We start from the raw sequence: 27,920 nt of genomic DNA, 5'->3' as shown, positions 1-27,920 counted from the left end.
ATGATATACATGAAGGCCGAAGGTGCATGAAGGAGCCTGCAACCAAAAGAGAGCTGAGAGTACACTCTCCTGTGACTGGAACAGAAGTCTGTAAGAGGACAAGCAGGCCCTATCTATGGCTACAGGAGACTAGAGGCCCCCCACAATCTCAGCTGAGAAGAGGACTATAGCTTTTGTTGTTGTTTCATGTTTCCTTTTGCTAGATATTGCCTGTTGAAAGAGTACGTCTACATGTAACTGGGAGTGTGCGTCCCAGCTTGAGTAGACAGACATGTTAGTCAACCTAGCATACTAAAAGCAGCAGAGTAGCCAGGAGTAGCACAGGCAGGGGCTTGTACTATCTGCCCGTGTACATAGCCAGGGTGGCCAAGCAGGTTTGTATTCGGCTGGCTAGCCCAAGCTGCTGCCTGTGCTACCCCTGGTTACGCTGCTACCTTTAGCCCACTAGATTTAACAGAGCTAGCATTTGTCTGTCTACCTGAGCTGGGAAGCTCTCTCCCAGCTGCAGTGTAGAGGTACCCTTAGTCAAACAATGCATGATACTACATACCAATCATCTGATGGATGCAGTGCTTAATTTGTGCCAGGGCTGAGCCCTGACATCTCTAGGCTTGGCAGTTCATAGCTCTGGGCTTGCTGCATCAATTATGAATGTAAAAAAATTGCTTGAGCCATGGCACCACTTTCATTACAAATTAAGCACTGGATGGATGACGGTGTGTGTATGTGTGTGTCATTGGTGTTACAGGAATTACATAATGAGCAAATACTCAACTGTGAGTTGCAGTAGACCGAGTGCTTAATCCAGAGTAATATATCCACAGAAAACTGAACTAGTCAGCAGAAAAACTGGCAAACTCCCCCAATCCTTCTATTTCCCCCTCAAACAAACACACACTCTTGCAGTGAGCAAAAATCAGATGTCACAAAAAATCTACTGCCAACTAGGAAAAAGAAAATCATACTGCATTGTTATATTATCAGATCTCTCTCTATCAGGGGAGAACAGTCATGGGTGTGTCATGTAAAGAATAATTAGGATAACCCAGAAAAAACTTTACAGACATTTTACCATTAGGATTTCAATTGCCCTCACCACACATTAAATAACCAACCTTTCTTTGGTTTGACAAAGAAGGTGAGTTGCCCCCTTTTAATTGCAAGGGTGACTTTTCCACCTGCTCACAGGAAAGGGGTCATTGCCCTTTTAAAGCCCTCCCCTGCCTCCAAGATTACCTGTTCCACATAAAAAGTAGAGAGAAGTCAGCCAGACCAGGTCAGCAGACATCTTGTCCTCTCTCCCACAGGTGAGCAGATGGGGTCCAGACCTCTTTTACCTGGAGCAAGTGAGCAGCACTCAGCCTCCCACTCATGTAAGTAGTTAAAATACAGGTTTTCTCATGATCTGTTGCAGTCATTACCCTAGATACTTCTTTCTCAAGGGGGCTGGGAAGAAATTTTTCTCTCACCATCAGATTGGGGTAGGTAAGATGTGGGTTTGGTTATTTTGTTTTGGGTTTTTTTGGGGTGGGGAAAGGGTGGCCTTCCCTACTGCAGGTTAGGGGCCTATTAGGTTAGGAAAGGGGCATTAGGCTATACTGTTGCAATTCATTACGTAAGCTTGTGGCAAATGTCCTATGCATGTATTCTGCAGGGAATGGACATGGTGATCAGATAAAATGGACTAGTAAAGGATTTAAAGGAGGTATTCTTTAAAGAATCAGAGAAAGGGGGGTTGGGGCTTCTACAACTGGTATGGAGAGGAGTCAACCCCCACCACTCCTTTATAGCCCCCGTTACCCCATACAAGGGGAGAGCAGCGGGTTGGCTAGGATCAGGATATGAGTAAGGGGGAAGGCTGATGGCAGCCCCAAAAGTATTTGGTAAGAATTATGGAATTACCTGCACTGTAAAATTTTATCTGATGGTTAGTCCCTGATATTTAAGAGTAGAGTTGTGGTCTAATTAAAGCACATCCAGTGTCTCCTGTCCTCCTATCGTAGCTGGACACTGCCTGGATGGTTCGATGTGGCTCATTAGGGTGTGAAACTGTGGTGGCCTCAAATGTTTTTGGATGCTTTAAGGTCCTGGACAGTAGCTCAAAAGACACAGTATAGCTCTGTAAAAACTAAAACCATCCTTTGAAAATCAAGAAGGGTCGCAGTGCTATACCACATAAAATAAGCTGCTCATTATTTTCTTGAAGTCAAACAATTTAAAAATAATCTAAGATATTTTTCTCTTTTTCAACAAATAGTACCTTAAAGCCTCCAGTCAGGAAATCATCCCTGTTCAGAAAAGTGCTTAATAATGTGCTTAGTCCCACTGAAGTCAATAACCCCATATCAGTGTTTTCTTACATAGGGACGGATTTAAGCATGTTCTTACGTGCTTTCCTGATTAGGAGCCCAAAAACGTAAGGATTAGTTCTGCATACAGTAACTACTGGATAAGATTTACAAAAGTGCTCAGCATTGGCCTAACTATGCTCCCATTGAAATGAATGTGAGGTTACCATTGACTTTAGTTGGAGCAGAGTCAGTCCCGTGCAGAACATTTTAAAAAAGCATATTTTTTTTTCTCATAAGCAGAGTCACTTTGTAGTACTCTACTTAGAACAAAGTATATGAGCAATAGTAACAGTTTGCAGGTTTGAGTCCAGAATTCTTACGTTAGGAAAGAACTTACAACTTTAGTCTTTCCCCCCACAGGCCATTACTTGAATTTCAAGTGATACTGATTCCACAATAGTGGAAGTAGATTTCAATCCAATGGTTGATTTTACCATCTAACATTTTTGTATTATTTAAATTCAGTTTTTTAGTTCAATTTAAAATTTCTGAGCAAGGTTCAGGGTAATGATTTTTTTTATGAATCTTTGATAAAAACATGTTTTGCTTTTCGTATCTTACAGGCATTTATAAATGTTTCACCAGTTACATACTGGCAAGAAATATATGCATGAAAAGAGTCTAATGGCATCTATTATTATGTCATTAGATACTCTTAATAGGTGTATATTTCTATGACATTGTTTCAACTATTTTATATATAATGTATTGATAATGATGTAAATACAATGTGCACATACTTTGCATAATATGCCCATGTGTTATGTTTATATATACCACATCCACATAACCAAAAACAAATATGCATGCACTGTATTCTTGTATGTTAATAGAACACTGATATGCCACTATATATTAATGTGGACTTAAAAATAGTATAATATATGGTGGACTTAAAAATTTAAAATATTTTTAAATAATTCAGTATATTAGGTTACAAATTTTAACAGAGTTTTCAAAATGTAATTAAAACCCCCAAAACTTTTATAAAAAGTTTAAGCTTGGTCAGTTTTGTCACTGATTCAGCATGAATGTTTTTAATTTAACAATGAGGTTAATATGTCTCCCTGCATATGGCAATGATTTTAATACCTTGACAAAAATCACAAGCATAGCAAAACGTTTTCACATGCAAGTAACTATTAGGATCATAAATTTAGCATCTGTCAAATTATTCCAGCCATGGTGTAGTGGAGTTTTAATATTAATCTGAAATCTGCAGTATATGCAGTAACTACATTAGCTGCATGGATGCACATGTGTGTATTATATATTTTCACATGCTGAGAACATCTTCATTTCACCTTCCATGCTTAGTCTCCATCCAAAGGTGAACATTTTTGCTAATTTTAAGTAAAAGCCCTTCCACAGTTTTTCTGTTATGTCCATGTACAAGAAAACAAACACCTTTCTCTCTCTAAAATGTTGCCATATTTCTTTTCAACATTGATAGCTCAAAAACGGCAGAATTTGAAATTTGACGTGGAAACACTCCTCATTGAAGAGTAGCATATATCCATGACTAAGTTAAAACAAGACTGGTTGAAAAATGAACAGAATTGTGAATGTTTGAAAATGTCATATTCAGCATTTGAAGAACAGATATTTAGTCACGGTGAAATTCTGATAACGAGCATATACCCTGAGTGTCAGCCATATGCGAGTGGCCCTGGAGGAGCAGACTCCTTGTCTGTCTCTGGGTATCTGGACTGCAACTTCAGCGTGGCCAATAAAGCAAGATTTGGGCTGGAGTAGTAACGTGGCCACAGATCCTCCCTGATATATGTGTATATGGCAGTGGAATTATGTAGTAGATGGGCCAACTGGACAATGGCTTGTACCGAGCAGGTCTTTCCTCTTGCCTTCTGTCATAAATCTAAGAATCTGCAGTTAGAGATACAGTGGCCCTTTTTGAATTCTTTGAAAGATGTTCATGCTTCAGTTGTTTTTTATTAGTGGGGCCGGGCAGAAAACAAGAAATCTGTTTAGCAGAAAAATACAAAATTTTGTTTCTGTCTGATACAAACAAAACCAAGAATTATAAATGTTTCATGAAAAAATGAGAGAGAGCGCCCCAGAATAGCCAAGTGGTGAGGGCACTCACCTGGAATGTAGAGACCCAGATTAAAGTCGTTGCTCCAAACGAGACAGAACAGGGATTTGAATCTGGGTCTCCCACATCTAACACGAGGGCCTTATCCACTGGGCTGTTGGCTATTTCTGCAGTGCAGTTGTCTGTCTGTCTCTCTCTCTCTCTCTCTCTCTCATTTTTTCCATCCTCGACCTGAGAAGCCTTTCCTGATAAAAGTGTTGTTGAGACCAATACTTCTCTGCAAAAAGTTTAGGTTTCAACAAATTGTCATGTTCTATTTAAAAAAAAAATGTTTTGGTGAAATATTCCTGACCAACTCTAGTTATTAGTAATTCACTTATGACTGGTGTTATGCTACTACATGCTTTCCTAAGGAAACCAGGAGACATCAGTCAACCAGTTTTCTGAGTGGAATATTTTTTATCCTGTTTCTCTTATTTCATTTTCCCCTACCCCTTTCTCTTTCCTTTTTCTTTCTTCAATAAGGATGATAATATGGAACATATGCATGAAGGCAGTATGGCTGATGGAAATGAGTATCTAGAAATGCAAATTACCACATCTGAAGTGGAAGAAAACCTTTAAAGAGCTTAATGCACTCAAATCATGGGGACCAGATAACTTCTGTCCCAGATACTGAAAGACTAGCACAAGAGATTGCTAGTCTGGTAGCAAGTATTTTTAATAAAACTATCTGTTTGGGGGTACTACAATGTGACTGGAGAATAATTAACATGATACCTATATTTAACAAAGGCAGAAAAAGTGATCTGAACAATTACAGACCTGTTAGTCTGACTTCAGAAGTAGGCTTGGCTTTAGAACAAATTGTGAAGGAAAGACTAAAATTAAATTCATGGAGGTGAATGGTAAAGGAGATGTGACACAACATGGGTTTACTAAAGGTAGAACCCAGTTTCCATCTTTGAGAAAATAACTGAATTTTTTATATAAGTGAAGTGCAGTAGATCTAATTTACTTGGACATCAGCAAAGCATTTGATATGGTGCCACATGGGAAATTATTTGTTAAATTAGGAAAGCTGGGGATCAGTACAAGAACTGTAAGATGGATAAGGAACTGGCTAAAGGGGAGAAGACAGTGAGTTGTGCTGAAAGGCGAATTATTGGACTGGAGGGAGGCTACTAGTGGAGTTCCTCAAGGATCAGTCTTGGGAACAATCTTATTAAATATTTTTATTAATGAAAAGTTTGCTGATAATGCAAAGTTGGGAAGCATCATCAGTACAGAGGAGGTCCAGAATATTATACAGGAAGAGCTAGATGGCCTTGCAGATGGGAGTGAAAGAAATGAGATGCAATTCGGTAGTACAAAGTGCAAGGTTAAGCACTTAGGGTCTAATAATAAGAATTTCTGCTACAAGCTAGGGGCTTACCAGTTGGAAGTGGCAGAGGAGGAGAGAGACTTGTGTGTGTGGGTCGATCATAGGATGACTATGACATAGTATGCAGCCATGAAAAAGGCAAATGTGATCCTAGGGTGTATCAGGCAAGGAATTTCTAACAGAGGTAGTGAAGTATTAATGCCATTGTACAAGGCACTTGTAAGACCTCATTTGCAATACTATGTTCAACCCTGGTCACCCATTTTCAAGAAGGATGATTTTAAACTGGAAAAGATGCAGAAAAGAACTAGTAGAAAGACCTTCCATCCCTTGATCAATCTTATGAGGGGAGACTGGATGAGCTTAGCTTGTTTAGTCTATCAAAAAGAAGGCTGAGAGGGGATATGATTGCTCTCTATAAATACAATAGGAGGGGAGGTAAATACCATAGGGGTGAAGTGCTATTTAAGCTAAACAACAATGTTGGTGCAAGAACAAATGGATATAAATTGGCCGTGAACAAATTCAGGGTGGAAATTAGAAGACAGTTTCTAACCATCAGTGGGGTGAAGTTCTGGAACTGCCTCCCCAATAGGAGTTCTGGGAACAAACAACGTAATTAGTTTTAAGAGTAAACTGGACAGATTTGTTACTGCAACTGTATGACAGGGTTGGTTTTGATGGTAAGGGGCAGAGCTCAACAGTTCTGGGGCTTACTTCCAGTTTAAGTTTTATGTTTTCTAAAAGATCATTCTTCAGGGTTTCAGCTGGCCACCTGCAGGTGTCGGGAAAGGATTCCCCGCTCTGGTGTCTTCGGGTTTTTTTTTTTTAAAATCTCTTTCCTCTGAAGCATCAGGGATAGCCACAGCTGGAGATGAGGCATTAGACAAGGAGGCCAGCTTCTAAGGTGACACTGAGCATTCTCTCTCTCAGGTGTTTGGACAGCTGATTCTTGCTCATATGCTCAGGGTCTAACTGATCACCATATGTGGAGGCGGGAAGGAATTTCCACTGAGTTCAGATTGGAAGTAACTTTGTTGAGTTTTTGCCTTTTTCTACAGTGTGTGGGTGTTGGATACTTGCCAGGATTATGTGGGTATATCTCATTTAATCATTTCCCTGCCATTGTGAGGGCCTTGGGCACCGGTGTGTCTTGGTCTCTCCTATTCTCGTCTGTGGTACATGATAGTCTAATCTCCTGTGGGCTGTAATACTTTGGTCTAAAATTGGTTGTTGGGTGTAGTGTGTGGGTGGTAGGTGGTGCTGGTGGCCTGTGATATACAGGAGATGATCTGGTTGACCTTTTGACCTCAAACTCTTTCTGAAATTTAGAAAACTACATTCATGTTTTGACTGGATTGGGCAAGGCCATTGATTGCATTCCTTCCTAGTGCCATAAAAGCCTCAATTTTCTGAACTATGGGCACTTGGGAGGGCACAGGCCTTTTGCTCCTGAGGGGTTTGTATGATTAAGGTCAACGACAAAACAGCAATATTATGTCATGAAGGGAGACAGTATGAAGAAACATCAAACAACCTTGCTTAAGCAAACTCCTCACTGATACTGAAGAATATTCACGGTATCCATTCTAGTGTATGTTTGATGACTAGTTTACCTTAGGAAGCTGAGAAGAGTCTCTGTTCATTTCAGGGTCCCTCTGCACAAAAAAGTAGCAAATGTGAGCTGCTTTCTATCTGGGCTTTTAATCTCAAATGTGAACTCCTATTGGCTGGTTTGCTTGAAGGAAGAGGATCAATACAAGCAGACAATGCGGGGGAAAAGGGTCAGTAGTGGCAACTCAACATACAAAAGTTTGTAGATTGTTTTAAACATTAAGAGTGAAATTCTGGCCCCACTGAAGTAAACAGCAAAACTATCATTGACTTCATTAGGACCAGAATTTAACTTTGAGTTGTGGAAACAAGCAGTGCTTGCTCAGTAGGGTATGCAGGACATTAATAGAATGAACTGAGTTCTCTGCTTTAAAATCATAGGAAACTTTGAAATTACCAGTCTGGCTCAGACCTGAAATCAGTTTTGTGTGGTATCTCGACTTTTACAGTAGCCAGTACCGGATGCTTCAGAGGAACGTGCACAAAACTACACAGGAGGCAGATGTGGAAAAATCCGTCCACAAGTCTTTTTCATACCTAATAGTTAAACCAGTCTCTAAGGCTTGAAGCATAGGGTTTTATATCCCTTCCAAAAAATGTTCTAAGCATTAACTGTTAGTACTGTGAATCTTCTTGTCATGTAGATAAATGTCTTATACCGCTTTGAATAATCTTGTTAAATTCTTGGCTTCAACAACATCCTGTGGCAATGAGTTCTACAGTTTAATTATGCACTGTGTGAAAATTTATTTCTTTTTATCCGTTTTGAATTTGCTGCCTTTTGATTTAATGAGAAGACTCCTTGTATTATGAAACAACTCTTTTCCATATCATACTTTTACTTTGTCTGCTCTTACTTGTCTTTTTTCAAAGGTAAATAATCCCAGTCCTTTCCATCTCTCTTCATATGAAATGATGAGAATCCACCAAGAGAGGAAGAGAAAGAGGAAGGTTTTACACTTGTTTCTATCTGGAAACAGCAACTGGTTGTTCAGTTTGAGTAGAACAGTATTTAATTCATTATTTTAGTGGCATTATCTTAGTGTCTTCAATTTGTTATATAATCATACTGAAATTGCTGAAGAAGGGAGCAATTGTGACTATTCTTCAAATAAACAGGTGTGTCATCTGTTTGAGAATGGAAATCAAAACTTTGTCTTTGGATTGCTTCATCCAAAGGAACCATGTAAATGCTGAATTGCCTTAGAAGACACCAGAGGAGACTGGGAAGGGAGTAGAATTAAAGCTAGCAAGAGGAAGAAATTGCAAATGGACAAACAAATAAAATTGAAAACAAGAAAGTGTAATTTGCATAAAATGAACATAAAATTCCAAACAATTCCCCCTGGTTGCACAGTCAGTGTTCCACATATAGCTTGATATGTTCTGCAGTACAGGAGTTGAGATGTTCTATCAATGTAAGGAATAGATCATTTACACGCTTAACTAATGCTGACTGTTATCTTTTCTCAGGAAGGCAGCATGATAATTGTTGGCTGCAGCCCATTCAACCACTTTAGCAAGGACAAATTAAACCTCTGACAATGAATGGAAAGTACATCAGGATGCACTGCCTTAAGTTCAAAACATTTGGGTTTCAGTGGGACTGGAACTATGCCAGTACTAGGAAACAAATAGCTTGCATAATAAATGGGATGAGCTTATGGGCATACTGATTTAGAACATCAATGGGCCAAGACTCAAGAGTACACATTTACATTCTTGACTTATTCCCTGATCTTGCTCTGTAGGACAGTATTACAATCTGAAAACCTAGGTCAGAGCATGGCTTTGCCCATAAATGTTCTCAGAACAATACTGATCCATTTCAGAATAATCCAAACATTGAGATCCAGTAGTTCTTAGTGTAGAATCTACATTAAATAAATTAAAAATAATCTAATCTATTATGGCTATCCTTGATCAATGTGCACTCTTAACCTACATGGGTGGTAAGCAAAAGGCAACCACAGTCATATGTGTTGCCATGTGTATGAGGCCAACAGCCAGAGCCAAAGTAGAAAGTAGAAAACAATGAACAAATGAGCCACTGCGTTCAAGACGTGGAAAAAAATATTTACCATGAATTAGCAAAAAAACCTTAAGGAGTCAACAAGGTTAAAACAACTCTGCAAGACCAAAATGCCTACAAACCACAAAACAGATGCTGGCATTACTGTAAAGTGCAGCTGTTCCATGTGCAGAGCATCGGTTTGTGTAGTGAATGTGTTTTTTGCAGCTTGGATTCTCATATACAACTTCCCACCACAAATATGGGAGGCACAAGTGCACCTACCCATAACATTCAATTGAAGCAACTCTGTGAAAGAAGCTTTTGGCCTTACTATCTCTGATATAAACAACCAGAAAAGTCGATAGGAACTCCTTATGTCTCACCTTCACTAGACATCAGCTCAATATACTCCTCTATTTAAGAGAAGTGTTTCTTTGGCCTTTGGCCTACCATGTAGGAAACATTTTTCGACGCCACCACAAGTTAAGTTTGCGCATGAATAAAAATAAGTACATGTAATTCACTCTGCCTCATACTGAGTAGTTAGTCTCTGTGCTTGCATCCTTACACACAAATGGCCAGGATAAAAAAGAACAGTCCCCAGGTGGAATATATAAATGTATGAGGAGACGTACCAAATTGTAGTCTCCAACATGATGATGAGGTGTTTAGCAACCAGTATTATTACCATTACCTGTTTTACAATAGCACCAGCAGAGATCAGTGCTCCATTGTGTTGAGAATTGCACAGACACAGGATGAAAAAAGGGCATGCAAAAAATAAGCAGAATGATTAGAGTAGTGGATGATAAAGGATAGGTTGGTTCCTTTTTGTTGTGTGCTTCTGAGGGTATGGGTGGGAGTTTTTTTGTTTTTTTTAATGTTTTACAGATTGGGGATAAAGGGGGGAATGCATGAAGGGATGACTTAATAGGCTTAAGGAAGCAGGAAAGACAAAGGAATAGGAAGAGTGAAACTGAAGGGGCAGAGATGAGGATAGGGAAAGAGCAGAATGGGGAAGGAAGAAGGCAGCTGAGGGACTGTGAAGGATGCGGTGGAGGCAGTCAAAACAAGCAGTCAATCAGCAAACAGAAAATGTCCAAAACCTTAAGTGAAGGCAGCAGAATGTGAGGATGTCTCCTATGTCCTGGGAGCTATGAAGAGGTGCTTGGTTACCTGCTCCTGTTGGCGTAGCCTCTAATTTCTAGGACTGGCTCTGCCCCTGTTTTCCCTTCCCAAAGCTCATGTGGAAGAGGGACTTGCATGTGACCTAATGCCTCTGGAAGAACCCCTAAAATCCCAATGACGTTTGAGCCCAAAGGAAGTAGGGGTTAGAACATGTTTCCTCCTTATTCCTGCTAGAAGGCAGAGATTACTTCTTGTCAGTAAAAGGTGCTCTTATTAGTTTTTCTGTGCTCCATATTCTGCTCATCATTTTTTTTATCTTGGACTTACACATTCTGGCACATTTTCCTGCATTGTGCAGGATCAGTTCTTTTATTTCTCTGATCAGCTTAGCAGCCAAGATGCTGAGAACATGACTCTTTCCTGACACTTTTCTACTTTTGGAGGATGAGAATGTGACACCAACCGTTCCTTGCTGTTTCTAAGAACTGCCAGCTCAACCATCAGAGCAGCCTAATTTTTGGCATCCAACCAGACCTAACCTACTTTGAAACACCTTTCCCACTAGCTTTCCTTCTGACATCTCCTTAGCTCCAAGAAGCCTATGTGACCAATAGTCTTTTATTGGCCACCAGTGTATGCAAAGTGGGTGTCCTCTGACAAGAATGCCCAGGGAGCAATGGGAAAAGATTCTTAAGTGTAGATTTTTCACTGTGGAAGCCCTATGCATATGGCTCCATTACCAAACACTCCAACATCATCTGGTGTTTTTGCAAATAGCTCTCTCCTCCTAATGTCGCTATGGATGCTGCCTTCCCACTAAAGAATGAAAGCCCCACTCACAAGTACCATTGTTTCTATAGCCTTTACCGCAGGAGGGTTTTGGCATCAGAAACATTTTTCAGCAGAGCAGCTATCATGGATTTTTTCCTCACTTATTCCTCTAGATTGGCATATGTACATGTTACGAGAAGACATTTTCAGGTAAAGAATGAAACCTGTATCACAATGGCTTTGAACCTGCTTGCTCCCCTTTTAAAACTGCCTTCAAATGCTGGAAAGAAAAGGAAAGAAATAGAGGAGGTATAGTTCCTCAGGAAAGGTGGACAAAGACAAAATTCACCATTGGATCTATTTCTTATGCATTGTAAGCACTTTCCCTTTAAAATTTATGTTGTTTTTAACACCTCTAAAGCGTATTTAAAAAAAACGAAATGTTTCATAACGGCAGAATTTTCTTCCATTTCTACATATGAAAACATCTTTGTTTTTTTTAACCTTCTGCACATGATATATCACATTTGATCCGTATATCAAAATCCCCAATTATGAAAGCAGCAAGTATGCTGATTTTTATGAAGACAGAAACTGGCATTGTAGAGAACTTGTACATAAAACATCTAGTGAGCACCGCCCTTAAGTAAGTTGTGTTGGATGTCAAATTGGTAAAGATGGGACAGGAAAGACTTGGATGGCGAATAAGTGAAATAAAAATGAAACTGTTTTTAACTGCAGTTAATTTGTGTTTCTAATTAATTAATTTGGAAATGCATGTTTACGAGTTCAAATGACCTTTAAGATCAAGGCCAAGAAAAAAACCTTTTTTTGTTAACATGACCGAGTTTAAATGTAGTTTATGCTATTTGCTCTTTTATTCTGAAGATCTAATAAGTTAATGTTTGTGCTTTTTAAAGCATTAATAGCAATCAAGAAAGTACAAATTAAAAGGTTCAATTGTATATACTTTTGGAAATGTTTCACATAGACTTTATTGACGTTAACTTGTGCATGTTTGGATTATGTGAGACAGAACAATAAATACATTCATTAACTGGCTAATTAAATGTGAAGAGTCTTTCTAGAAGACTATATCAGTATTTATATGCTGAAAATAGTTGCATACTTTAATGCAACTGATTTGTAGATCAGTTTTAAGAAGCACCACCTTCTTTGAAACAACTGTATATAGATATAATATTTTGAGTATCATTTTAGTGGTTTATTTTTTATTTATTGTATGCATCTTTAAAGTCCATTTTTAAGTAGAGCAATTTGTGAGATTGTCTTTTTCAAACAGAATGGAGTGGAATATAAATTAACATAAATAAAAAGCATTCATCTAAAAGATGTTCCAGATAGAACTCTTTCCCTTTCTTGTTATTGAATTAAATTCAATTTTATCATATTACTGTTCAGAGTTTAGAATTTTAATTTATATTCTGAACTGGCTTCAGCAAAGGTTTGTACCAGCAGGTACCATACAGAGCTAACGTTAGTGAACTCTGTAATTTCACACAGAGATTTAAAAAAATCAACATTTTACACAAAGAAAAATAAATTACTTGTACTTACCTGGAATATACTGTACATACATTTTAAATAAATTTCTAATTGCTTCTATTTTTCTTACACTTCCTAAGCAGTATTCAAATGGCAACAGAAAACAACTGACACATCAGACGTATTCCAGCTGATCCTCATATCCACTATTTCTTTTCTTCTCTAAATATAACCCTTCACCTTTGCTTCTTCCTTTGATTCAATGGCACTGGAGTCTGGATTTCATGACACGACAGACAAATGAAAAATGTACTATCATTTATTGTAGGAGCTAGTGCAAAGGGACAAAAAAGATTAGAATCTGAATTTGTCTAGCTTCAGTTTCCCACCATTAGATGTTGTTATGCCATTGCCTTTTTAGATTAAAGAGTTTTTGCTATCAGAATTTCTCTTCCAGTTTAGGTACCATGATTAAGTTACCTCTTAATCTGCTCTTTAATAAACTGAATAGAATGAGCTACTTAAATCTCTCCCTATAAGGATGAATTTTCACACCTTGAATCATTGGTGTTGCTATTTTCTGAACTCTTCCAATTTTTCAACATCCTTTTAAAAGTGTGGACACCAGAACTGGACAAAGTATTCCAGTAATGGTCTCACTAAGAAGTAACACCACCTTCCTGCCTCTATTCAATATTTCCCAACCATCATAGTCTCAATCTTGGTCACAGTATTGTACTGGGAGCTGATGTTCAGTTACTTATCCCCCACGACTCCAAGTCTTCTTTGGAGTACTGCTTTCAGTCTCCCATCCATGAAGTGTGCCCTATATTCTTTTTGACTAGATGTGGGACCTTGAATTTGTCCGTAGTAAAACACATGTTGTTCAAGGGAGCCCAGCCACAAGCAATCCAAATTGCTCTGTAAAAATGACTTCCCTAATCGTTAAAGAGACAAGGTGGGTGGGGTAATCTTTTATTCGGCCAACTTGTGCTGATGAGAGAGAAGTTTTTGAGCTTACACAGAGCTCTTTCTCAGGTGTACCTCACCCACCTTCTCTCTCTAATATTCTGGGACCAACATGGCTACAACAACACTTCCTTAATCATTAATTACCACTCCATCAACTTTTGTGTCACTTGCAAACTTTCCCAGCAATGATTTCCTATTTTTTCCCAGATCATTGATAAAGATATTGAATATCATTGCACCAAGAACTCTTTTCTACAGGACACCATTAGAAACATCCTCAATGGATGATGATTATGATGGTTTACAGTTACTTCTTGAGATCTATCTGTTAACCAATTCTTAATTTATTTAGTATGTGTGTTTGTATAGCACTATTTTTTAAATCAGATTATGTAGTACCAAGTCAAATGGTTTATAAAAGTCCAAATAAATGTTAATATAGTTACCTACTTTTATCAGCCAAACTTGTACTCTCAGGAAAAAATCAAATTTGTTTGACAAGATATATTTTCCATAAAACCCTATTGATTAGCGTTAATTATGCTACTGTCCTTAAATTCTTTACTGATTGCATCACATGTCAGCCTTTCTGTGGTTTTATCAGGATCAATTGGGTAAGCAACCTAAGAGGCTAATTGACCTATATTGATAGTTTCGTTATCATGAGTGTTTTGTCAGGGATTTCTGTGTGCAGATGTTACTTTAGTATGGAAATTCAGTTGAGAGCATTTGGCAGATTTGCTGTTCTTGTGGTAAATTGAGAAATAGCTTTGTTAAGAATACATATTAAGAAAGAGGCATTGTGTTGCGGTGAGGATTATTCACTCCATAATACTGCTCCACAAAAGTAAAAAATTAAAACAAGTTTATGCAAGGCCCTCTTGGTTAAAGTAAACCAATTACATGCATTTTAATAATGTTTGCTTACCTAATTAATTCCAAGTTAAATTTCTACATGGTTGGGGAACTGGCAGTCTCCAAAAATCAACAGAGGTGCTTTTGCTGACATTCTCCAGATATTCTGTTTTGGGGATTGGAGGCAGTACGTTTTCAGACAAATGTCCTCAAATTGTGGAACTCACTTTCTCTGATGCTTTACTAGAGCCCATATTTACTACTATTCAGAGTATAATGCAAGACATCTCTTTGGCTAAGCATATGATAGACTATGGAAGATCATAGGTATAGTTATGATTGACTGAGGCAGTATGGGGAGGGGAACTATGGTGTCTTTTATGGTCAGTTTAAATGTATGAGATGCTCCATTTGATCCAAGAAATGCATTGGGCACAAACAATGGCAGTGGGGTATAAAAATATCAGTTAATAAACAAAAGTGCACCAAAGTAGGAAGTTATTCAGTTTAAAATTTCCTTATTTGACATTTTATCTATGGATTTCTCCACTTCTGCTTGGGTTGTAATACTTACACAGTTTAATTACAATTTCTAGATGGACCAAGTTAATGACCAAGTGTTGTGTTGGTATGCAACAATTGATTGATAAAATGGTTGTGAAATTTGAGCCACTCGAGGCTAATAAGAAAGAAACTACTTACTAGCTAGCTACTTTGGAAATGATACGAAGAAGATAAGGATGAGATTAAAACTGAATTTACGAAGAAAATCAAGATTAAAATTGAGAACTGAGTTGGTTGAAAATAAGATAATGTGAAACTGAGTATATTAATGAGAATCCAGGGACAAAATTAGTTAGATCCATTGATCTGGAAAGTTCTGGAAGATGCTTATCTGAGATACTGACCTTTTGGAACTTAATTATGGTTATTACTGCCCTATAAATACCTAAGACAGACAGCTTTAAGGCTGCAGTTTGTTTTAGCTGTCCCACCAAGAGTGAAGCTCCGTAGGAATGTCTCTAGGAATGATTTGAAACTGATCCAGCAAGCTGCTGAGCCTCTCTGATTGTTGCTGAAAACTGCTCCACTCCAGTCAATTGGAGTGAAAGATTCTTGGTACTTTTCAGGAGGCACTCAGACTCTTGCAGGATCAGGTCCTTGAAAAGTGTTTTTTGTGATCAAAATAAGATTATAAAGGCTGCCATTAATTTAATGACTCCAACATTAAACTGTATCCCCTTTACTTCCTTGATGACTTGCCCCCACAAGTATCATGTAATGCATCATGCCAAGAGGCTTTTCATACAGAACTGCTTTATTCAATTGCTAACATACATCTTTCCAATTCCATGAATTCAATTCTAGCTTCTCTTTGTCAAACTTAAAATGACAAGACCTCTTTCAGAGAGCCAGTTGCTGAGCTTATTATGGACAACACATCTATATTAGCCAAAAGATGATGATAGTTTGGAGAAATTAAATGTTGACTAAGATAACTTGAACTCAAATATCTACTCCTTTTTCCAGTTGGCTAAGGACAGTTTTTGCTGGCCAGATCTATGCAGAACGTTTTTTCAAAGACTGAGACAGAAGAACTTTGCATCTAGTTTCTCCTGTTCCTGATGTCATAATAATCTGCATGTGCTTTCAGAGTCACATATGCTTACCTTCGTGACAAAAGTAAAGTTTTAATATTTTTTACACCGGTTAGCCTTGTAGTTCCTACACAGCTATGAAAGAGTGAGATAGATTCCATTCTTTTATTCTGCATCATCAATCGACGCATTTAAAGTTCTATTCTATTACACCTCTACAGCACCATGTCATAGCTAAGTTGCACAGGTATCATCAAGGGTAGAATTTGGCCTCTTGGGTACACATTATTAGGGGTGATGCAGGAGAAGAAAAGAGTCTGGTCTGAGTTTCCAGGTTGGTATTTAGAAAAAGCAAACTTTTTTTCACTCAGAATCTTAGTACATTCATTTGGAAATCACTGAGAGACAAACAGAATCCTGCAATGCCATTTTTACTATTGCTATTCAGAGTAATTTTAGGAAGTGTCTACACATAGGCCAGTACTCACATAAAGCTTAATTCTCCCTCCTTTCAGAATTAAGGAGTGGGGATTTCAGTGAGACTGCTCTCATCAGTAAAGCTTTGACGAATGTGTCCCTTTCTTGGTGAAGGAGGAATGCTTTAGAGAAAATACTCCATCTTCCTATGTAACCATTTTGGCTTCCATGTGCACTGAAGATTTGTTAAATATGGTATGTGAGGCAGTCTTGTAAAATAAAAGATAATTTTAAGGAAGTATTTTGGACACGGACCCATTGTGTATTAACATGACCTTTATATTTTATTAGTTTTGATTACTATATCTAATTTGCAGTTTTGCTTTGTGGCATATTGCTTGACTTTGAGTTAATATTAAGTTTAGTGCATAGCCACAGATACTATATGAGTGCTTTCTCAAATTCCTAACCTATGTATTATTCTACCCACTTTCTACTTAGGAAAACTGAGGCACACAGTGGCTAAGCAACTTCCCCGAAGTCACAGAGTGAATCATTGGTATAGTTACCAATTGATCCAGGAAGTTCTGACTCCCAGTCCCCTGCTCTATCCACTAGACAAAATTTCTTGAAGACGTAGGTCGTTTGGAGCGCTGACACTTCCAGCCTCAATCTTTTTGGTACTTAATTTGTTAACTAAACACCACATGTGTGACACTTCTCATTTAACTACACTGAAAAACCATGGTACTATTCCAGTTCAGAGAACTGTTTTGTGAATAACAGTATATGGTATCAGCCACTTTAAGAAAAATGTGCCTCTCCTGAGCATTTCAGTAAATTAGTAAATTTCTAATTAAACTCATTAGGAATTCTTTACTTTCACTGGTCTCCATTGTACACTTCATACAAATATTTTCTTGGTCAAACTCTTTTATAGTACTTAGTCATTTTTCTTTTTGCTGGAAACTACATTTCACTCCAATAAAACATTGTCCCTAAAGCTAAACATATGGTAATAATAAGGAATAATATTGTTATTCAGGATTAATGTTCTTCCATAAATCCCATGTTTTATGCTGATTATGACATAGGATTGGATGTGATGGTGCTCTTTTGCTTTAATTATGATAATAACATAACTAGCATTAAAATAGAATAAGAGGAAGACAGAATTCAGAACCACATTTACGGAAGTAATTGTTACCAAACAATAAGCAAATTTTAACAGTTTATAGCCAAGCCTTGTACAACAAATATCATCTCTGAGTCTCAAGTCAAGGATATCCCTAATCTTCATCTTCTTCAATAATATTCATAGTCACAAGGAATCATTTATTTTTGATTTATTCCAAAAGTAAGTTCACAGACCCAAGGAAAGAAAAGGCTATATCCCTAAATTCTAGCTTTTGATATACTGGAAACAAAATGACTGCCTGAATGCTTTCATCCATGAAGGTTTACGTTAGAAGAACAAGTCTCCCCTTGGGTGTGTCTTAAGGTTTAGATTTGAGGAAAAAATTCTTTAGAGTTGATTTTTTTTCTATTACTTTTAGGGGAGTCTTTTTGCTTTACTCCTCTTTGGTCCTTCCATAAAATTACACACCCCTTTTTCTCTAGCAGAGACCTGCTTCACTTTGGCTGCTCTTTCCAATTTTCCTTGCTCTTTTAATATATTTATACATTTTTCTGAATACCAAATACTATAAAAAGCCTTGAACATGCACTCTGTTGTGTAGGTTTCAGAGTAGCAGCCGTGTTGGTCTGTATTCGCAAAAAGAAAAGGAGTACTAGTGGCAACTTAGAAACTAACCAATTTATTTGAGCATAAACTTTCATGAGCTACAGCTCACTTCATCAGATGCGTTCAGTGGAAAATACAGTGAGGAGATTTATATACACACAGAGCATGAAAAAATGGGTGTTATCATACACACTGTAAGGAGAGTGATCACTTAAGATGAGCTATTACCAGCAGGAGAGCTGGGGGGGGGGAGGAAGAAAACCTTTTGTAGTGATAATCAAGGTGGGCCATTTCCAGCAGTTAACAGGAACGTCTGAGGAACAGTGGGGGGTGGGGGTGGGGGAATAAACATGGGGAAATAGTTTTACTTTTTGTAATGACCCATCCACTCCCAGTCTCTATTCATGCCTAAGTTAATTGTATCCAGTTTGCAAATTAATTCCAATTCAGCAGTCTCTAGTTGGAGGGATAGGTTCCTGGGTTAGTGGTTCTGTTGTGAGGTGTGTGGTTGCTGGTGAGTATTCGCTTCAGGTTGGGGGGCTGTATGTAGGCAACGACTGGCCTGTTTCCCAAGATTTGTGAGAGTGATGGTTCGTCCTTCAGGATAGGTTGTAGATCCTTGAGGATGCGTTGGAGAGGTTTTAGTTGGGGGCTGAAGGTGATGGCTAGTGGTGTTCTGTTATTTTCTTTGTTGGGCCTGTCCTGTAGTAGGTGACTTCTGGGAACTCTTCTGGCTGTGTCAATTTGTTTCCTCACTTCAGCAGGTGGGTATTGTAGTTGTAAGAATGCTTGATAGAGATCTTGTAGGTGTTTGTCTCTGTCTGAGGGGTTGGAGCAAATGCGGTTGTATCGTAGAGCTTGGCTGTAGACAATGGATCGTGTGGTGTGGTCTGGGTGAAAGCTGGAGGATGTAGGTAGGAATAGCGGTCAGTAGGTTTCCGGTATAGGGTGGTGTTTATGTGACCATCGCTTATGAGCACCGTAGTGTCCAGGAAGTGGATCTCTTGTGTGGACTGGTCCAGGCTGAGGTTGATGGTGGGATGGAAATTGTTGAAATCATGGTGGAATTCCTCAAGGGCTTCTTTTCCATGGGTCCAGATGATGAAGATGTCATCAGTGTAGCGCAAGTAGAGTAGGGGTGTTAGGGGATGAGAGCTGAGGAAGCGTTGTTCTAAGTCAGCCATAAAAATGTTGGCATACTGTAGGGCCATGCGGGTACTCATAGCAGTGCCGCTGATTTGAAGGTATACATTGTCCCCAAATGTGAAATAGTTATGGGGGAGGACAAAGTCACAAAGTTCAGCCACCAGGTTTGCCGTGACATTATTGGGGATACTGTTCCTGACGACTTGTAGTCCATCTTTGTGTGGAATGTTGGTGTAGAGGGCTTCTACATCCATAGTGGCCAGGATGATGTTTTCAGGAAGATCACCGATGGATTGTAGTTTCCTCAGGAAGTCAGTGGTGTCTCAAAGATAGCTGGAGGTGCTGGTAGCATAGGGCCTGAGGAGGGAGTCTACATAGCCAGACAATCCTGCTGTCAGGGTGCCAGTGCTTGAGATGATGGGTACACAACTCATACCATATGTTACATTTTTGGTGAACCTCTTCTGTAAATCATTCTTTTCAGAAAGTTCCATGCAACAAGTCCTTTCAATCAGTACCTTCTGATGGTAGGTACCTTGCTTTTTTTCCAGTGCAACCTGGTCCATCTTCTAAACAGGGATAAGAAAGCACATACAGTCTTCTATCTGTTGCACCTGCAGGTCATTGATTATTCAAACTTGTGATGTGTTCATGTTCCAAACCTTCAGATGCTTCATCACCCAGGCTCACAAATTTTGGATTTCCCTGCAATATCACACTCATTTTCCCCTTGGACTGAGGCTGTGAATTCCATAGATTCCATGTTTACTTTAAAGGAACCTTTATAAATAGTCTCTTCTACTTGATAGTCTTGGTAACTGAAAAGGAAGAATTCTCCAGAGTGATTTTTTTTTTTTCCGGTGAACAGCATCTTTTGATGCCATGAGTGGCAGGAATTTGTGTGCATTGAAGAGACGGGGGAAGAAACCCAGACTGCCTTTCAGATTAATTTTTCTCAAGTCCCATGCTGATGAGTAAGGGATACATTTATACTGTTCCAGTATTATCTTGTGAATTCTGGCATATGTAAGCTGATTTCTGATTCTAAAATCAGAGCCTCTATTTCCTTAGCCAGTTTGAAACAATTTGCTTATCCAGAGAAGATCAAGACATTTTGCTCAAAACCCAGTTCCCCTCCTCATTAATTCTATATCATGTTCACTGAAGTTCTTCAAAACCTTGTACAGAACATCAAACCTCCTAACTATAAGAGTATGTTGTTCTTTAATGCATAGAGAATTTTTTGATCCTGTGAATAGGTCTTTACTTGATATTTTATTTACTTAGTTTTCTAAGTAAGCATTCAGAGTTTTCACTAGTAAGATTTGCCTTGCAGCTAAATCTAATATGTACATTTGGATGATCACTCTTTTTACAAACCCTAGAGTTGAATAGTTTTGTCAAATTTCTTCTTCATATCTATTCCCAGTTAAAGGCTTCTAAGGATCTAAAGGAGGGATGGCCAACCTGTGGCTCCGGAGCTGCATGTGGCTCTTCAGAGGTTAATATGCGGCTCCTTGAATAGGCGCTGACTCCAGGGCTGGAGCTACAGATGCTAACTTTCCAATGTGCCAGGGGGTGCTCACTGCTCAACCCCAGGCTCTGCCACAGGCCCTGCCCCCACTCCATCCCTTTCCCCGAGCCTGCCATGCTTTCACGCCTCCCCCCTCCCTTCCAGAGCCTCATGCACATGTGAAACAGCTGATTGCGGGAGGCACTGAGTGGTGGGTCTGCCAGCGGTGGGAGGCGCTGGAGGGCGGGAGCTGATGGGGGCGGGGGGGCTGCTGACATATTACTGTGGCTCTTTGGCAATGTACATTGGTAAATTCTGGCTCCTTCTCAGACTGATCTAAAGTTCCTTAGCATCAGAGGCTAATCTTAAGAAAATCACTTATTCTTTCATTCAAGTTTATTCATGAATGTACATAGTCTTTGTAAACGGTGTTCCTCTTATGTAACACCACTAATGAGATTCAAGCCATAATTTAAAATATGCTAAATGATGACTTTATCATGGAAATTTGATTTTTACTAAAATCCCTGTTTTTCATTTCTTTACCAATGCTTATTTCTCCTTACCCACTCTTCACTCATGTAGGCCATTAATTGGATTTCAACAAATCTTTTAAAGTTTTGTGGAGAGACCAAGAAACTTTTGCAGTTCTATCAGTGTCCGTCAAAGTAGAACGTGAAAGGAATAATTTCTTAGAATTCCACTTATGATACTCATTTCTGGGGTCTGAATGCTTGCTTGAGTAGAAAAATGAAATATTTTTAGTTTTTATTATTTATTATTAGTATTGTCGCTAGAAGTCCCAGTCAGGGACCCTTGTACTAAGCTTTTGTGCATCAACATAGAAAGACAGCCCCTGTCCTGAGAGCTTACAGCTGAATGCCTTTGGGGTCTGTTTTCACAAGATGCTAAAGGCAAACATAGTCAGGTGGCACTGGGTGGTCAGTCCATTCTTTTTAATTCAGATTACTTCCTGGGATACACATTTATATAAATCTGTCCTTCACACCTTACAAATATACACATGCCTCATCTTGTTGCATGGTTACATCTTTTCAGTTTCAAAGAATGTTGCATGGTTACATCTTTTCAGTTTCAAAGAATACAAACCTTTTAGTCTGTGTTGCCTTTTTCTTCCAATGGGCATCCTGCATAATGGCCAGCTATTTCTGTTGACCAAGTACAAGTGGTGACCCAGATGACAGCTCTGTCCCATTACTTTGGGGGCAGCTTTCTCTCAGTATGACTAAGCACTAGAAGATTGAGAGCAGGCAACTGAATGCTCTGACCATTCAGAGGGACACATGCATGTTCCATTGCTATGCAGCCAAAGGCTGATGTCCTGCAGCTGGTTGAGAGGACGTATAACTATAAACTGGAACTCTGGACAGCTGAGGATGGTGTAATGTTTTTTTAATTTGTTGTTGCTGCCTCACATGTTTGCAGACCAAGCCATTCTCTTTCCCACCAGCATTCCGTTGTGTGCAATTTGACTGCAAGAGAAGTTTAAAAAAAAAAAAAAAAGGCAGCAAAATACAATCTAACTATAGAAAAACTGCATATAAACGCAGGCTGCAAACTGATCTCACCATAATAAAACTAGGTACATCAGTTTAATGATGGGGAGCCTAATTGTGGTAGAGTTTTGGTACTTAGTTATATGAACTATCTAACATTTACAGAGAATTCCACTGGGTGACAGAGCCAGCTCTCCCCCTAAAATCTCCTTTAACACAAAGGGCTTTAAATACACTATCTCCTTCCCTGACAATCACCATCACTTTATTTGGTGTTTTCTTCGAGGCAAGGCCTGGTGACCTGGTATCTTCCTCCAGCATCTTTGGTGGATAAACTCCCCTTTAGAGTCTGATTGTGGGTCACCAAGGAGATCTACTATACCCCTCAAATCGTGACTGGGAGTGGAATAAGAAATAGTATTCCTCACATTATAGCACAGAACCACAAATTCCTGCTGCTGTATGCAGTTTTTTCCTGACTGGCTCAAAGACCGCACACAAACTATAACCATCCTTTCTGATAAAATGAGTCACAATGCCTTCTGTTAACTCTCCTGGCCACATGGGTTTCAGGAAACCAGACCTCGGACTGCAACTATTTACTGATAACAATCAAACAATTCAGATTAAAATTAGATTAAGTAACATGAAAATTTTCCTCAACATCTTCGGTAAGTCCCATGGCAAGAAAATTGTGAAATTTAGCCAGGATATTTCATAAAGCTGATCCAACATCACAACTTTTTTTGTAAACTTGAAGAAAAAGGTAGTTTTTGACACACTACTTCTCCTAGGTCTAGTCTTTCATTATGATTTGTATAGCATTATTGCCAACACCAGATGGTGAAAAATCATGAATCAGACCCTAAGAAATCATGTGATTGGCTGCAAAATCATGATACTTTTTAAATCATGTTTGGGGCTTATTTGCTTTCTGTTTTTTGAACTGTTAGGGTTAGTTTTCATAATTTTCTCTGAAATTATGATAGCTCGAAACTTACTTTTTTAATGCAGCTGAGTCATGTAATCACCTGACACAAGAATCAGGGTTTTAAGAAAAACACCAAGAATTGGCAACAAATTATGTATACAATGAGAAGTAGTTAAATGAGAGTTTTAGGGTGTGACCGGGGTCCTAGTGGGGAGCCAGCTGTGGTCGCACAATTAGGGTAAACTGCAAAGAATGGGGCAGACTGTCCCCATAAACCTGGTGGATATTCCAATACTTAGATTTACCAAGCCAGCATAAAACAGCTTCTTTATTTCCTTACTGGTTATTCAGAAGTCCAGACAACACAGTTTCCCCCCTTAAAGTGATCCAGCCTCAGGCGTCCATCCAGGTCCTCACATCAAATATGATGAAAATTTTTGTAAATCTTGTTTCATCATATAAAAGAAAAGGATCTACCAATCCCAAAGGATCGGACACATTACCTCCCAGGTTATTGAATATTCCAGTTCTTACCCAAATACATGCTACAGCCAATTCTTATTAACTAAACTAAAATTTTGTAAAAACAAAAGAGAAAGAGTATGGTTAAAAGATCAATATACATACAGATATGAGTTCAATTCTTAAGATTCAGATTCATAGCAGAGATGGTGAGCTTTGTAGTTGCAAAGAATTCTTTTAGAAATAGTTCATAGGTTATAGTCCAATGTCCAAATATTATATTCAGGGCATACCAGCATAACTGGGACTTCAGTCTTGCAACTCAAACTTCCCCTGATGAAGTCTAAGCAGATATGAGATGACAGAATCAGGACCCAGGGATCTTTTATACAATTTCATGTCCTCTTTGACAAGTTGGGAGTTCCTCTGGGAACAAAAGGTAGTTTAGGATGACTTTGAAGGAGGTACATCACCGGTACTTAGCTATAGAAATTACAGGGCAATTTGCTTGTTCCTCTACCATTCACAGTACATTTCAAAGAGAGATGAATACCGAGAGATCCTGTGTTTACAATCCATTTAAATGCTAGGATTTTTTTTTTATCTCTGAACTATCAGAATACAGCATAGACAGGGACTGTTGATTACATTGTCAACCCTACTCATACATATGTAAATACACAAAAACACAAACACTATCTCCCCACTTGTCTTTTAAGTGTTGTTTATTCTGCAGGATGTTTAACCCTTTCTAGCCATGTGTCACATAGGGATGGGTGAATATCCCCACTATTTGGATGATTTTGTATTCAGGGGCCCTAGTATTTGGGAAGTATTTGTAGGCCCAAAATAATCTGCCCCTCCTTGATCCTGGGGAACAATGACTGGCCCACATTGTCCCTGGAGCTTTTTTTCATGGAACTGGCAAAGCAGGCCTGCTTTGCGGTTTTGACTAATTTTTGGAAACCAGGTGGGTGAAGTAATATTACCTCATCCCCCTTCTCTCACTAATATCCTGGGACAAACACAGCTACAACAACACTGCAAACAACAATGGAAATAATTTTCAAAGAAGCAGGCATCTTGCCTAGCTTATCCATTCTGCAGTGTGGAAACCAGACAAACAAACACTTCCAGCTAAATTTTCTGCTGGCATAATTGCCATGTTTCACACAGTTCCCTCAAACAGTTGTTTTTGTTTTAAAAAATATAGTGTGTATGTAATATTGTGTGTGTGTTTATATTTATAAATTAGAAAGGTTAGTGTCTGATTATCTGCATTCTGTTCTTAAGAATTTCAAGTTCAGGCATATTTTATACAAAATGTAATTGCCTATACATTTATAGGCTCTTCTGGCTGGCTGCAGAGACCAAAAGTCATGAGTAATGTGAAAATGCTATGTTGCAGAGCAGAAGACACACCCCAAGGGAGAAGGGGACAAAGATGGCTCTAAACCATAAGCTGTTCTCATTTATACTGTGTCCCCCCTTCCCCACATGGGCTGCCTGTGGGTTGGTCTGCAGCTTGCCGTAGCTGCGAATCACCATAGCATACACTATGGAGACTCGTCCCACCCCTGACACACCTTCTCAGGCTCCTGACAGCTGACACAACATGTGCTATGGCTGGTGAGGCCTGGACAGGGGAAATTCTCCCTAGGCTGCCTGAATGGCTTTTTCGCCCCTTTGTACCAGTGCTGCAATGCACAGGGGCCATAGCCAGAATCTCCTCTAGTATGTTTTTAGTAGATTTTTATCCTAGTAGTATTATAAATTGTTGGCAAACATTACAAAGAATAATTGTTCTCTCTAACTGTTAATTAAAGTGTTCATAAAATGAGTCCAAAGAGGAACAAAGTGACATTCCCATAGCTGGATATTGTAAACCCCATGTTAAATACAAAGTAGAGCACTTTCTTATCAGTGAAGTTGTTTTCCCAGATATAGCTAGCAAGTGAGTTCTTTTAAAAAATAAAACAAAAAGAATAAAAAGCCAATAAACTGGAGACATAAGAGCATAGCTGGCTACGGTATTAGTTAGGAATTTAAACTTACTCTCTAGAGCCTTTGGCACAGGAACAAAAGGAAGATTTCAGATCATTTCAAGGTTGGGATAGTAAAATCCTCATCTGAACAGGTTAGGATGTCTCAGAAGATACAATTTCATTCATAAACACGACATTACATGCTGCAATATTTCTTGAGTCTCAGTAGTCAGTGTAAAATGTAAAGCAAGCACTACTTAGTTTATAACACATTTTTAGCTAGATTTCCAAACTGAAATCTGTGATTTGCCCTGGGAACAGCTGAAGCAAGAGATCTCAACACATTAATTGCAGAGTGTATGAAAACACAAACAGGCAGTACATAATTCCTTGCAATGTACAAAATCCAAGTGGCTTCTTAAAAAGTAATGCTACCCAGATCAACACCACCACCCAAGAGTGGGTGGTGACAGAAAACATCTGGCTCATTCTTTGCCTTTTGAGACACTCATTGAACATATATTTATATAATCTGATTCAGTCACTCAGATTGTTCTGGTTCTACTGATGACAAATAATTCAGATTTTGGCATAACCTGAATTAGAACAGAATATTGAATCACTGACTAACAGAAATAAGAGTAGAAAAAGACCTAGCAGATCATCTAGTCTATTTCCTATTAAATCATGATGTTGTCTACAATAATTTACTTGTGTTGTCCAGTCTACTGTTCAAAATGTCCTTAGTTCCCTCTAGGGTGACCAGATGTTCCATTTTTATGGGGGCAGTCCCAATATTTGGGGCTTTTTCTTATATAAGCACCTATTAGCCCCCACCTCCTGTCCTATTTTTTTTACATTTGCTACCTGGCAACACTAGTCCCCTTCATCAACTATCAAAACTGTCCAAAGGTTTTTCCTGATAGTCAGTCTAATAGTTCCTTGTCTTAACTTCATCTCATTACTTCTAGTTACACATTTTACCAGCCTAAAAATCCCTTTTCTAGGATTAAATCCTGGCCCCAATGAAGTCAATGGGAGTTTTGCAGTCTGCAAATCATATTTAGTAGTTTTTATTTATAGAACAAATTCTCCTCCTTGCTCCAAAGCACAATCTCTCTTCATGTGCAGTTTTTTCTAGCATCATTTTACAGTCCATAAATAATAGTAGTTACATTTCTACGTTGATTATATTAATATATGATGTATGATACAGACCAAATAAGGAACATATCTAACCATGACACACACGATACAATGCTAAGTCTATTGACTTGGTGGCAGGGGTGAAAGTAACTTAAAGGACATACTGGTACATCGGAGTCCTGAGCAGGGACAGGGCCTCAAATGGAAGTGGCGGGGCCTCAACCGGAAGAGGCGGGGCCTGCGGAGCCCCAGGCCCTTTCAATTGCTGGAGGAGCCCCATGGGCTCCCAGCTGCCGCCATTACCCTGGGGCTCAGGCAGCAGGGCTCGGGTGGCGATTCCCTTTAAATTACCACTGGAGCCCCGCTGCCGGAGCTGTCGGTGATTTAAAGGGCCCTGGGCTCCACTGCAGTAGTGGCTGCTGGAGCCCTGGGTCCTTTAAATCGCCACCCGAGTCCCGCTGCCGGAGCCCCCAGGGTAGCAGCGGCGGCTGGGGTCTCTGGTGGTGATTTAAAGGGCCCAGAGCTTCCAGCTGCCACTACTGCAGCGGAGCCCTGGGCCCTTTAAATCACTGACGGAGCCCTGGGGGCTCCCGGCTGCCGCCACTACCCTGGGACTCAGGGCTCTGGCGGAGATTTAAAGGGCCTGGGGCTCTGCTGCAGTAGTGGCAGCTGGGAGCTCCAGGCCCTTTAAGTCACCACTGGAGCCCCGTCGCTGCTACCCCAGGGCTCCGGCAGCAGGGCTCGCGTGGCGATTTAAAGGACCTGGGGCTCCAGCCACTGCCGGGAGCTCCAGGCCCTTTAAATCGCTGCCTG

The 27,920-nt window shown here is 39.3% G+C and overlaps 2 protein-coding genes across 6 annotated transcripts in view; one reads left to right on the top strand and one right to left on the bottom strand.

Annotated features, from left to right (window-relative positions):
* The window catches only part of FAM227B (family with sequence similarity 227 member B), a 174,035-nt gene that overhangs the window by 52,179 nt on the left and 93,936 nt on the right, over positions 1 to 27,920 (top strand). For 3 of the 4 annotated variants that reach the window (XM_074966382.1, XM_074966385.1, XM_074966383.1), the window contains exon 11: positions 1,308 to 1,373. The exons of the other annotated variant lie outside the window; for it this stretch is intronic. In XM_074966382.1, coding sequence (XP_074822483.1) covers positions 1,308 to 1,373 — 66 coding nt within the window. The remainder of the gene's footprint in view (positions 1 to 1,307; positions 1,374 to 27,920) is intronic. 4 annotated transcript variants of the gene reach the window in all.
* FGF7 (fibroblast growth factor 7) overlaps positions 1 to 27,920 on the bottom strand; it is a 60,153-nt gene that overhangs the window by 3,691 nt on the left and 28,542 nt on the right. The window lies entirely within an intron of this gene.

The sequence above is a fragment of the Natator depressus genome, chromosome 10 (assembly GCF_965152275.1).
Source record: "Natator depressus isolate rNatDep1 chromosome 10, rNatDep2.hap1, whole genome shotgun sequence".
NCBI lineage: Eukaryota > Metazoa > Chordata > Testudines > Cheloniidae > Natator > Natator depressus.
Note: the sequence above shows the minus strand (reverse complement) of the source record. Positions and strands in the feature narration are given on the sequence as shown.